Source organism: Mauremys reevesii, linkage group 7, assembly GCF_016161935.1.
Source record: "Mauremys reevesii isolate NIE-2019 linkage group 7, ASM1616193v1, whole genome shotgun sequence".
Lineage (NCBI taxonomy): Eukaryota > Metazoa > Chordata > Testudines > Geoemydidae > Mauremys > Mauremys reevesii.
The window spans coordinates 24,982,493-24,995,494 of record NC_052629.1 but is presented as its reverse complement, the minus strand read 5'-3'; the positions used below and the strand labels follow the sequence as shown (position 1 = coordinate 24,995,494).

At 40.9% G+C, this 13,002-nt stretch overlaps 1 protein-coding gene across 1 annotated transcript in view; it reads right to left on the bottom strand.

The window, feature by feature from the left end:
* Positions 1-8,056: 8,056 nt before the first annotated feature.
* The window catches only part of GLRX3 (glutaredoxin 3), a 37,116-nt gene continuing 32,170 nt past the window's right edge, over positions 8,057-13,002 (bottom strand). Inside the window, exons 8-11 of the mRNA XM_039482548.1 lie at positions 12,911-12,963; positions 9,854-9,893; positions 9,650-9,742; positions 8,057-8,329 (exon numbers count right to left, since the gene is read on the bottom strand). Coding sequence (XP_039338482.1) covers positions 8,279-8,329; positions 9,650-9,742; positions 9,854-9,893; positions 12,911-12,963 — 237 coding nt within the window. The 3' untranslated portion in view covers positions 8,057-8,278. The remainder of the gene's footprint in view (positions 8,330-9,649; positions 9,743-9,853; positions 9,894-12,910; positions 12,964-13,002) is intronic.

The following is a 13,002-nucleotide window of genomic DNA, read 5'->3' as shown; positions in this document are numbered from 1 at the left end:
GAGAATATATTATTGCCTTTATATAAATCAATGGTATACGCACATCTTGAATACTGCATACAGATATGGTCTCCATCTCAAAAAATATATACTGGCTTTAGAAAAGGTTCAGAGAAGGGCAACTAAAATGATTAGGAGTTTGGAACAGGTCCCATATGAGGAGAGATTAAAGAGGCTAGGACTTTTCAGCTTGGAAAAGAGGAGACTAAGGGGGGATATGATAGAGGTGTATAAAATCATGAGTGATGTGGAGAAAGTAGATAAGGAAAAGTTATTTACTTATTCCCATAACACAAGAACTAAGGGCCACCAAATGAAATTAATGGGCAACAGGTTTAAAACAAATAAAAGGAAGTTGTTCTTCAAACGTGGAACTCGTTGCCTGAGGAGGTTGTGAAGACTAGGACTATAACAGCATTTAAAAGAGAACTGGATAAATTCATGGAGGTTAAGTCCATTAATTGCTACTAGCCAGGATGGGTAAGGAATGGCGTCCCTAGCCTCTGTTTGTCAGAGGGTGGAGATGGATGGCAGGAGATAACTTGATCGTTACCTGTTAGGTTCACTCCCTCTGGGGCACTTGGCATTAGCCACTGTTGGTAGACAGGATACTGGGCTAGATGGACCTTTGGTCTCACCCAGTACGGCCGTTCTTATGTTCTTATGAAGAGTATAGGGAATACCTAGGAAATATTGATATGTTGCTTAGTTATGTGTAGCTGATGTGCACTGGTAAATTATCTATCAGTAATTCACCACTACTGCAGCAGGATCAACTGCGGTAGCAATGGTGGAGGCTAAGAGTAGAGAGGGTTCAGATGTTTTTACTGCCCTCTCATGTGGAACAGAGTTACTGTTTAAAATAGCACTCCACTTTATAATAGTTCAGAAAGTGAAGGATGTAATTGAAACTGTTCAGTTGAGAGTGGGAAATTCCAAGTTAACGGAATACAATTACATAAGTTTGATTTGACCCAAACACCATAATCAAACTATTCGCTGCTTGTAAAAAATAATATATTAGGGCATCTTTAGTGACAAATGTTGAAGACCTCGCTTTCGGTCCCATCAAGAAGACTGCACCTCCAGCAACTTGGTGCTGCACAAAGGAAAGAGACATTGAGGTTTTCTTTGCAATTAAACATACATAGTTGGCCCAGGTCAGCTGACTTGGGCTCACAAGGCTTGGGTTGCGAGGCTGTAAAATTGCTGTGTAGACATTCGGGCTTGGGCTGGAGCCTGAATTCTGGGCCTCTGTGAGGGAAGAGGGTCCCAGAGCCCAGGCTCCTTCTTGACCCCAAATGTCTACACAGCAATTTTTAGCCCCACAGCAACAGTCCTGTGAGCCCAAGTCGGCTGATCTGAGCCAACCACAGATCTTTTATTCTAGTGTAGATGTACCTTAGGTGTCTCTCACGTCAATGTTGACAATCAGGCCTGACACTGATTAGCTTTGGAGATCTGGCATAATTACCACACAAGTGGATATTGCCAGTCTTCCCAGCAAACGAATGTTCTGCAGAAAGTCAGACCAATTTTGTCCATTATTTGCACTGAAAGGCTAATTTAAGCATCTGAAAACAACATGACAAAGGAAATCCAGGTTGAACCTCTCTAGTCCAGCACCCTTGGGACCTGACTGGTGCCGAACCAGAGAATTTGCCAAACCATAGGAGATCAGTATTGTAGTGAGCGGGTCCCTTTTTATTTTTATCTTGCCGAGGCAAATGAATGGAACAGCGCTTGCAATGCAGCCTAGCCAAGGCTTACCGGCTCTTCATAAAGTGTTAGTGTTGTTACACAATTTTACTGTATTGGCACAAGGAAATAAGTAGATAAAGCATAAAAAACATAAAATAAAATCATGCCGGACCATGGATGTTGCCGCACCAGAAAGAGCCGGACTAGAGAGGTTGTACCTGTATGTGGTTGGTTGCTGACTTCTACAAGTATTTACATATGTAGGGATGTTTGGAGAATATCAAATAAGAACCTATGACTCTGACTAGGGAAACAAATGGCAGTTTTTTCAATATTTCCTACCTATTTCTTGCTGCTGCAGCCAGTGTCTGCTGTGCTGAAATATTTTTAAACACAAGTAGTGTTTGTCCTTTTCATTATGCGTAAAACCTAAACTTGTAGTAAAAGCACTCTATTCTCATGACAGAATATTTCATTCCCATATGAAAGGCTCTATTTTAAATGTCAGGTATTGCTGCAAGGCAGAACCAGTGTGTGTGCTGCACCCCTCTGCTGAAAGGAGTCCAGAAGAGATTTTTGCCATTTGGATAAAGTTGCTTTCATGCACATTTCAAACAGTTATGTGGAATTCACTTTTTTACCCACTTGGGATTTTAGGCCAACTACACGTGCACAGCATACAGTTTTCTACCACAGAGATGACACTGTTAGATTGATGGAGAATGTGTGTCCAACTTGATCATCACAGTTCATATCCATGCTGATACTTCTGACAACGAAGCAGCTTCTACATCCTCTGATGCCACTGACACTGTAGAATACACTAAACTCCATGATGGTTGAAGCACAGTGATTTTTCAGATAAGGTGAGTACTGTCAATCTTGTTCTTCTCATCCACACCAAAACACTACACTGAAATACAGTTGGAAGAGGGCAATAAACACTACCAGAATTAAATTCAAAACCTTAAGCTGCATATCTGCACTGACATTCCATAAGAGGCGCAAGGATGAGTCAGGCTTGTTAACTGTATTTGTTGAAGATAAGTATACCCATTTTAAAAAATCCTTCACTCTTCCACATACGTTAGATTCCATCAACGTTGTATCAACATTTAAGAAGGAAAAATACTTATTTCATAATTTATATCTATTGTTTCATTTTAATTATTCAAAACATTAAATGTGCAAATCCATGGTGACACCTAAAGTCCTTCATTTCTCCTCCCATGCCTCATCCTCCAAATTACAATATCCTCACTGTAGGAACCACCAGATAGCTAGTCAACACTTTTCAATGCTTCCACTATAAATAAGATCAGGCTACAGCCGTATAGCTATAGAGGGCCCAATTTCATTGACTTCATGAGGATTTGGATTGAGCCATATATTAATTATATGGTTAGAAGTAGAATGTTCATAAGAGTTACTTCTGGTATTAACTATTTTTGAGATGTTTACCCATCAAACTCTATTTTGTCTGCAAATGCCTGCTCTTTGGAATTTACCAAAATTCAATGCAAACCATTTTATTTATTTTATTAAGCAATAAATACCAGAAACAGCAAAGCTTGGTTAAAATTTGCAGTAGTGTTTGGGAGACCCATTGAATTTTGTACATTACCAATTAAGCGACCAGTAAGCAAGGAGAATGAATCATGTGCTTTGTTCATGTATTTTGTCAATTGTCAGTTTCAGAATATAAGAATGGCCATAGTGGGTCAGACTAAAGGTCCATCTGGCCCAGTATCCTGTCTTCTGACAACAGCCAATGCCAGGTGCCCCAGAGGAACAGAACAGGGAGTCATCAAGTGATCTATCCGGTCCCCCATTCCCAGATTCTGGCAAATGGAGGCTAAGGACACCATCCCTGTCCATCCTGGTGAATAGCCATTGATGGACCTATCCTCCATGAACTTTAGTTCTTTTCTAAATCATGTTATAGTCTTGGCCTTCACAACATCCTCTGGCAAAGAGTTCCAGAGGTTGACGAAATACTTGTGAAGAAATACTTTGTTTTAAACCTGCTGCCTATTAATTTCATTTGGTGACACCTAGCTCTTGTGTTTTGAGAAGCTCTTGTGTGATAACCAGTCATAGTTTTATAGACCTCTATCATATCCCTCCTTAGTCATCTCTCTTCCACACTGAAAAGTCTGTCTTATTAATCTCTCCTCATATGGCAGCCGTTCCATACCCCTAATCATTTTTTTGCCCTTTTCTGAACCTTTTCCAATTCCAATATATCTTTTTTGAGATGGGGCGACCACATCTGCATGCAGTATCAAGATGTGGACATACCATGGATTTATATAGAGGCAATATGATATTTTCTGTCTTATCTTCTATCCCTTTCTTAATGATTCCCAACATTGTTTGGTCTTTTGACTGCCACTGCACATTGAGTGGATGTTTTCAGAGAAGTATCCACAATGACTCAAGATCTTTCTTTTTGAGTGGTAACAGCTAATTTAGACCCCATCATTTTATATGGATAGGTGGGACTACGTTTTCCACTGTGCATTATTTTGCATTTATCAATATTGAATTTCATCTGCCATTTCGTTGCCCAATTATCTAGTTTTGAGAGATCTTTTTGTAGCTCTTTGCAGTCTGCCTAGGACTTAATTATCTTGAGTAATTTTGTACCATCTGCAAATTTTGCCACCTCACTGTTTACCCCTTTTTCCAGATCATTTATGAATATGTTGAATAGGCCTGAGCCCAGTACAGATCCCTGGGGGACACCACTATTTACCTCTTTCCATTCTGAAAACTCACCATTTATTCCTATCCTTTGTATCCTATATTTAACCAGTTACCAACCCATGAAAATACCTTCCCTGTTAGCCCATGACAGCTTACTTTGCTTAAGAGCCTTTGGTGAGGGACCTTGGCAAAGGCTTTTTGAAAATCTAAGTACACTATATCCACTGGATTTTCCTTGTCCACATACTTGTTGACCCCGCTCCCCCCAAAGAATTCTAGTAGATTGGTGAGGCATGATTTCCCTTACAAAAATTATGACGACCCTTCCCCAACAAATTGTTTATCTATGCGTCTGACCATTTTGTTCTTTACTATAGTTTCAACCAGTTTGCCTGGTACTGAAGTCAGGTTTACCAGCCTGTAATTCCCAGGATCACCTCTGAAGCCCTTTTTAAAAATTGGCATCACATTAGCTGTCCTCCAGTCATTTGGTACAGAAGCTGATTTGAGTTCCTTCAAAACTCCTGGGTGAATACCATCTGGTCCTGGTGACTTATTAGTGTTTAGTTTATCAATTTGTTCCAAAACCTCCTCTAATGACACTTCAAACTGGGATTGTCACCTACAAAGAATGGCTCAGGTTTGGGAATCTCCCTCACATCTCAACCGTGAAGACAGATGCAAAGAATTCATTTAGTTTCTCCGCAATGGCCTTATCATCCTTGAGTGCTCCTTTAGCATCTCAATTGACCACTGGCCCCACTGATTGTTAGCAGGTTTCCTGCTTCTGATGTACTTTAAAGTTTTTGCTATTGAGTCTTTAACTAGCTGTTCTTCAAATTCTTTTTTGGCCTTCCTAATTATATTTTTATACATCATTTGCCAGAGTTTATGCTCCTTTCTATTTTCCTCACTAGGATTTAACTTCCACTTTTTAAAGGATGGCTTTTTGCCTCTCACTGCTTCTTTTACTTTGTTCTTTAGCCACAATGGCACTTTCTTGGTTCTCTTACTACGTTTTTTAATTTGGGGTATACACTTAAGTTGAGCCTCTATTATGGTACCTTTAAAAAGTTTCCTCATTTCTTTACTATTCCTCATTTTTGTGTAGACCCCTTTTCTGAAATTAAATTCTACAGTGTTGGGCTGCTGCAGTGTTTTCTCCACTACAGGGATGTTATAAATGTAATTATATTGTGATCACTATTACTGAGCAGTTCAGCTATACTCACCTCTTGGACCATATCCTGTGCACCACTTAGGACTAAATCAAGAATTGCCTCTCCTCTTGTGGGTTCCAGGACTAGCTGCTCCAAGAAAAAGTCATTTAATGTGTCAAGAAAGTTTCTCTCTGCATCACATCCTGAGGTGACATGTATCCAGTCAATATGGGGCTGATGGCTGAAATCCCCATTATTGAGATTTTTATTTTAAAAGCCTCTCTAATCGCCCTGAGCATTTCACGGTCACTACCACCATCCTGGTCAGGTGGTGGTAATATATCCTTACTGCTATATTCTTATCATTAGAGCATGAAATTACTCTATAAAGAGTCTATGGTACAGTTTGGTTCATTTAAGACTTTTACTTCATTTGATTTTACGCTTTCTTTCACATATAGTGCCACTCCTCCAGCAACACAACCTGTTCTGTCCTTCCAATATATTTTGTACCTTAGTATTACTGTCCCATTGATTATCTTCATTCCACCAAGTTTTTGTGATGCCTATTATATCAATACCTTCATTTAATATGAGGCACTCTAGTTCACCCATCTTATTATTTAGACTCCTAGCATTGGTATATAAGCACTTTAAAAACTTGTCACTTTGTAGCTGTCTGCTATTACATGATGTACTGAATGGGACTTTTTTTCATTTGACTGTTTCTCATCAGCTCCTACTTGTATTTTATCATCTTCCATCCTCTCCTCCTTACTAGGACATAGAGAATCTCCATTAATAGATCCTCCCCTAAGGGATGTCTCTGTCCGAGCCACGTGGTCCTCCGCACCTGTCGTAGCATTTTGTAAAATGATGAAATCTTAATGTGAAAATTCAATACATCTCTTATTAAGTCTTTGCAGAAAAATGGGAAAAGGACACCAATATTTTGTGCAGATTATAAGGTACACAGTTTAGTTAAGCTCTGCTGTACTGAATTTTGAAGGAAACACTAATTTTTAAAAGCACTGCAGAATAAATTGAATTTTGTATTTAATCTTGGTTTAGTTAAAGTTTCTAAAACCTAATTTGACCACAGGGATAGTACATTTTGGTATAATTTTCTTTAATGAGGTAGGCAATGATTACTAGCAAGAAATACCTAAGAGATTAATTAGAGCTTCTTTTCATGACAGGGACATGATTTCCTGTTATGAGATTAAAATTGATTTTTCAATCATAAATATACAATATTTTAAAATAATTGCCAACATAATTCCCATACTATTCATATTTTGATAGAATTAAATAGCAATCATTGTTAAGGATTTAATAATGTAAATAAATACTACTTAGACGCAGCAATAAAAATGTAAACCCATAAATGCTGCCAAGTGGTTTAGATTCAAAATTTGCCCCACCTTCTAGGTTATCAAATCAAATCCAGCCCAGGTTGATAGTGACTGAAAGTTGCTACCAGATACCATCTAATTGCCATGTGAAATGAGTTGGTGGTCTCACTTCAATTCCTAGAAGCCATAACAAAATTCACACAACCACAAGAGACAACCTTGTTAGTTTCAGCAAATCTGACAAGGATTGAACTGATCTGGATACTGAATACTTTTTCACTTGAGGAAGGGGCCTTTCAGGTCAGCATTGAGATACATCTGCCTCATCAATGTAAGGACTCCTTCATTGCCGTTGCTGTATTTTTTTCAGTGGACAAACAGAGGATTTCATTTTCCAAGACCATTTTTGAGCATTACATGCAGTACTTCTGGTTAATGGTAAAGCTGTGCTTAGGCACATAGGTTAGTTTCCTTGACTTTTTTTCCCCTGTCCATTCAATTATGATTGAAGAAAGAAAGTCGTTTGCCATTGAGTAGAAGAATTGAGACCACAGGTCTCCAAAGAAGGATTAAACAAGAAAATAAAGAGTCCTCTAGGTACAGAGACTTAAGGGAGAAGAATAAGATGAACTGTTGAGAAATATCTCATAGGAAGGAAGTAGCTACTTTATTTCTTTCTAACAGCAGCAGCACTGAGGGTACACCAGAATAGCCTTAACTTCAAATTTACTCGCTTAAATCTCCATCTTAATTTAAATATGTTTAAAGCAAAAACCAGGATTAACCAGGCTGAAGAACATCGGAAGTTAGCAAACAATTGCTGTAGACAATGGAGATAAATAGTGTACAACTGAAGCTCATTAATAATGACTTAATAGTAGTACTCTGGATAAAGGTCTCAGTACCATTTTTTCTTGTTCACTGGACATTAAAAAACAATTAGAGACACTGACAATAGGTATGCTGTCTGTCACAACATATGTTCTTCTAATGAGAGTTGTATCCCACAAACTAAGTACTGTAAAGGATTAAAATGTATCAGATAGGTGAATTGTGGGGGACAGTTTACACTAAACTGTCTAAGTAAAATGAATATACTTATATTTACATAGAGTGCAATGAAAACAAAAATGTTTAACATTCCAGTTTAATTGAAGATGTTGATACAGTTTTGTATTTTTGGTGTAAAATTACTTTAACATATAGATCTAGCATGACTTTGTGAAGTATAAAGAGCAAGTCAGAAGCTTTTAATTACTCCCACTCCATTGCTGATTGCGCCAATGTAATCAATAAATGCATCATTTCTTGCAGTATTTCAGTTCCCATCATTAGCATTCATGTCCATTTGCATTAATTTTCTCCCTTCAGAATAGATAACAATTCACCATTTTCCTTTAGTTCCTGTAAAGAAATTATAGAATAGTAACTCAGGGCATGTATATTTTGCAATTACCTCTGACAAATTCAACAAGGATGATTTTCAAGACAAAAAAATGAAACTGTCCACTATTCAGGAAGAGAGACTAAATAACCCACTAGAGGTCCTCTCTCAACCACAAGTAATTAATTTTTGTAATCCTGTATTTGAAAAAAGTTTTACAGAACATAAAGACACCCAACATGCGACAAAAAGGAAAATTAAAAAAAAAATCACGATCCATCAATAGAATTTGTTAAAAGTTTAAAACCATGAATTGGTGTAAAATATAATTTAGAAGTACATGTATGCCCTAGTCTGGTTAGTTAAATTTAGTTCAAATAGTAAGTCATTCAGTCTGGTTCAGCTAGTGTGAAATGTTCTGTTTTTCTTAGCTGTATACAGAAAACATCTACAAGCAGAATATTCGTGCACATTCACAGTCATTTTATAACATATCTTCAAATTACTCTAACATGCATATGTGAGTAAAATGCATCACTAAAGTAAGCTCTCAATAACAGATCAACAGCTGTATTGGACTATTTTTCAAAAACTACTGGTGAGTATAACACATTCCAACTTCTTTGATGCTCAAAATTATACTTATTGATCAATGTATGAGTTAACCCAAAATTGTGGTAAGTAAATAAAATTTAAAAAAATCATCTATATAATTTAAGTAACATCAGCTTATTTTCAGAGCTAAATGGGATGCATCGATTATATCTTCCCAGGAGTTACAATGTGTATTGGCTATAAAACATTCAGACAAGAATGAACTCGGGAGTATTAGGGGTTTAGAAGACTTTGCTTGCTCTGTTACAAAAAATCAAAAACCACAGTAATAAATGCATATCTATTTTTGTTGCTTCAGGGTCTGTTCAAAATACTACAATAAACCTTACACATTTTTTTTTCAGGAATGAGACAGTTTGCTAGGAAAAATGTCTCACCACCTTATTTGAGAAGAGCAATGTCAAAAGTAAAACTAAAAAGCAAATGAAACCTGTAACAATGCACCCACAGGGTAAAAAATGGTCTTTACAGTAAAGGTAGCTGACTGCTGTCAAGAAAATACATTTCATTGCTATATCAGAATATGTGAGCATGCTGGAGATTTAAAAGCTCCTTTCAACCATATGTTGAAATAATGGTAGTAACAGTAAAACCAACCAAGTCATTCCATTTCAAAATCTAAGGCCATCACATAGGAGCTTATGTATATGGCAGTTAGAAAATATTTTTTTAGAAGTTCACACTAGAAAAGTCAATTTACATTAAAACAGGAGTTAAGGAGTTACCTTAACAATATCCAGCCCTCCAACAAGTTCACCTTTCACGTACAACTGAGGGTATGTTGGCCAGTTTGAATATGTTTTTAATCCTTGCCGCACCTAAGAAAAATAATTTTAACTTTAAGGCTCTTCACAGCAGCTTTACTAGTGTAGTAGACATAACAGTGACATCTGTGAGGTGGAGGGGACGAGATAAAGACTCAGACTTACCTCTTCGTCCTCGAATATGTCAAATGTCTCATAATCAACACTATAAAGAAAGATGAAAATGAATTATGCATTTTTGCAACACAATACCCACAAAAACATAACACATTTATTTGTTTTCACACTACCAGATAGCCACCATCCATAATACAGGAGACTCTCACAAGATCTCTATTTATAATCTATAAGCAAGTGACTGCAGAAAGTCAGCTATTTAAGTGGGACATCTGGTAATTAGCCATTAAATACTCCAAGTGACACACTACAGTTGAACCCTGTTATGTCGCTGGCCTAGGGGTTTGCCAAAAAGCGTCGAGATAACCGATGATCGAGATAAACCCCTATCCACCCCCCCACCCCTGAACTCCCCTGCCCTCTCTCCAACACCCCCTCCCTGCCCCCTTACCGCGGTGCCTGCACGTGGCTGGATCCGCGGCGGACGGGGAAGCGGGCCGGGCGGCCGTGGACGGGGACCCGGAGCGGGCAGCCAAGCGGGACCCGTAAGCGGGCGGCAGGCAAGCGGGACCGGGTAAGCGGGCCGGGCGGCAGGCGGCGGGACCGGGTAAGCGGGCCAGGCGGCAGGCGGTGGGGACCGGGTAGCGGGGCGGGCGGGCAGCGGCGAGGACCGGGTAAGCGGGGCGGGCGGCGGCAGGCGGCGGGACCGGGTAAGCGGGGCGGGCGGGCGGCAGGCGGCGACCGGGTAAGCGGGCGGGCGGGCGGCGGCAAGCGGCGGGAGCGGGTAAGTGGGGCCGGGCGGGCGGCAGGCGAAGGGACCGTAAGCGGGGCCGGGCGGGCGGCAGGCAAAGCGGGACCGGGTAAGCGGGGCGGGCGGCAGGCGGCGGGACCGTAAGCCGGGCGGGCGGCGGCAGGCAAAGCGGGACCGGGTAAGCGGGGCGGGCGGGCGAGCGGCGGCAGGCAAAGCGGGCGGGACCGGGAAGCGGGGCCGGGCGGGGACCGGGGAAGCGGGGCCGGGCGGGGACCGGGAAGCGGGCCAGGCGGGGACCGGGAAGCGGGCCGGGCGGGACCGGGAAGCGGGGCGGGCGGGACCGGGAAGCGGGGCGGGCGGGGACCGGGAAGCAGGCGGGGACGGGAAGCGGGGAAGCGGGGCGGGCGGGCGGGAAGGGGGAGGCGGGGAGCCGGGAGGCGGGGCGCGGGGGGACGCGGGGAGCCGGGCGGCCAGGGGCGGGGGGCGCAGGGACGGGAGAGGGCGGCGTCTGGGGCAGCGCGGCTGGGGAGCCGGGAGCGGGCGGCTGGGGACACGGTGGGTCGGGGACGCGGGGAGCCGGGCAGCTGGGGAACCGCGCGGCTGGGGAGCCGGGGCTAGGGCAGGAGTCGCGTGGCCGGGGAGGGATGCGGCAGGAGCCGGGCAGAGCCGCCGCCGGAGTTACAGTCGAACCCATTTATCTCGACCTCGGTTAGTGGCAAATTCGGCGCTCTTCTGTGCTCGAGATATTAGGGTTCGGCGAGATTAAAGAATCGACATAACCGATGAGAAACCGATAAGACAAAGAGGGAGTTTGGCGGTTCCACTTCTAAAACGTCGACTTAATAGGATTGGCAAGTTAACCGAGGTCGAGATAAATGGGTTCGACTGTACTTATTTTACAGATACTACATCTTTATTAGCATCTACATCAAAATCAAAAGTTAGTGTAGACCAAAAAAATACCCAATTTCATTGAACAACTACTTATGCTGACTAGACAGAGTGACATGTTACACAAGAAAAACTGAGCATCTGCTTTAAGTGTGCAAAATAAATGTGATATTAAAGATCATTCGGTTTGCCAACACAGTGATTAAGAATAGAAAAAGTTTTAGACACCAAAATAAACTATTATACAAACATGAAATGGTCTCAGGCAAAGTTACTGAGCCATAATGGTACACTTATTTTGTTGTTAATTCCTTGCACTCTGACTAGAGTTAATTTCATAAACACCAGACAACAGGCAAATTCTTATGCTCTGATTGGCTGATGGGCATTGAAACACAGGCAGGGATTTGTATGAGGTGTTTCTGAACCCTACAAATCTCCATTCTGACTGGCTACTGCTCTCAGTTGATTCATAGGGCCATAAATATTGTTGATTACCCTTGCTAGTCACACATCTAACCAGAGAAATAAGACACTATAATTTTTTTTAAATGGAATTATTCAAGGGGGGAAGCTGCTAAGCAATTCTCAAGGGACAAGAAGGAGCTGTAGGGGAAGATGGGAAATCAGACATTAGGCATGGCAAGACATTCAGAATTTGAGGCAGCCATGTTTATTGTGGGCAAAAGGGAATTCTAGAAGTTGCTAATCAGAGTGCAAGGATTTTTGTAGTCAACAATCAGTTTGCAAAGAGGAGAGGATGAGAAGGGCATTCACAGTGCTTGCTGTTAGTTAGCCTAGCTACCACCAAGCTAAGTAGTTACTTTTCATTATTTAATTTGAAGGTAATGTGACATATAGTGTACTCACTGCATTTCATTTAGTAGCCAAATAAATTTAAGTAGGGATATAAGTTCCATTTTTATTACAATTATCAAATGCCAGCTGTTTTTCATCTCTTTCTACAGTGACTATTGAGCTAAATAGCCAGCAACAATTATGGATTTGAATTAACTAGCAACTATTTGCACTATGCAACGTCTCATGCAGAACAAGAGTTACATGTCCAGCAATAATCAGGAGGAGTAATTCACTAATATGATTACACAGTGAACTTGTTCAACAGACCTTCGAATGTGCTTAAACTGCCTCCCACATTCCGGCAATCACCACTGGCAGATGTTAATCTTATACTAAATGTACTGTGAACTCAGTCACCACACCAGGCATCTCTCGCTTGCCGTTTCTCTTTCCACTGAAGCCTTCTATTTTTAAGGCATTAATAAGATGCCTCCTTTAAATGTTTATAAATACATTTTTAGGTGAGCGAAAAAGCCATTCTCCCATTAGAATGATTCAATTTACTTTTGCTAACGGGCGTTTTTCCACCTTGTAAGTTTACTTATAAACATTGCACTTTTATTCATTACAAATCAGTTATGTTTTAAATAATAGCTACATACCCAGTGCTGTTTAGGATTTCTATAATTTGCTTGCTGAATCCACATTTTGCCATCTAAAATGAGAGGAAGACTTATTACAACACTATTTTTTC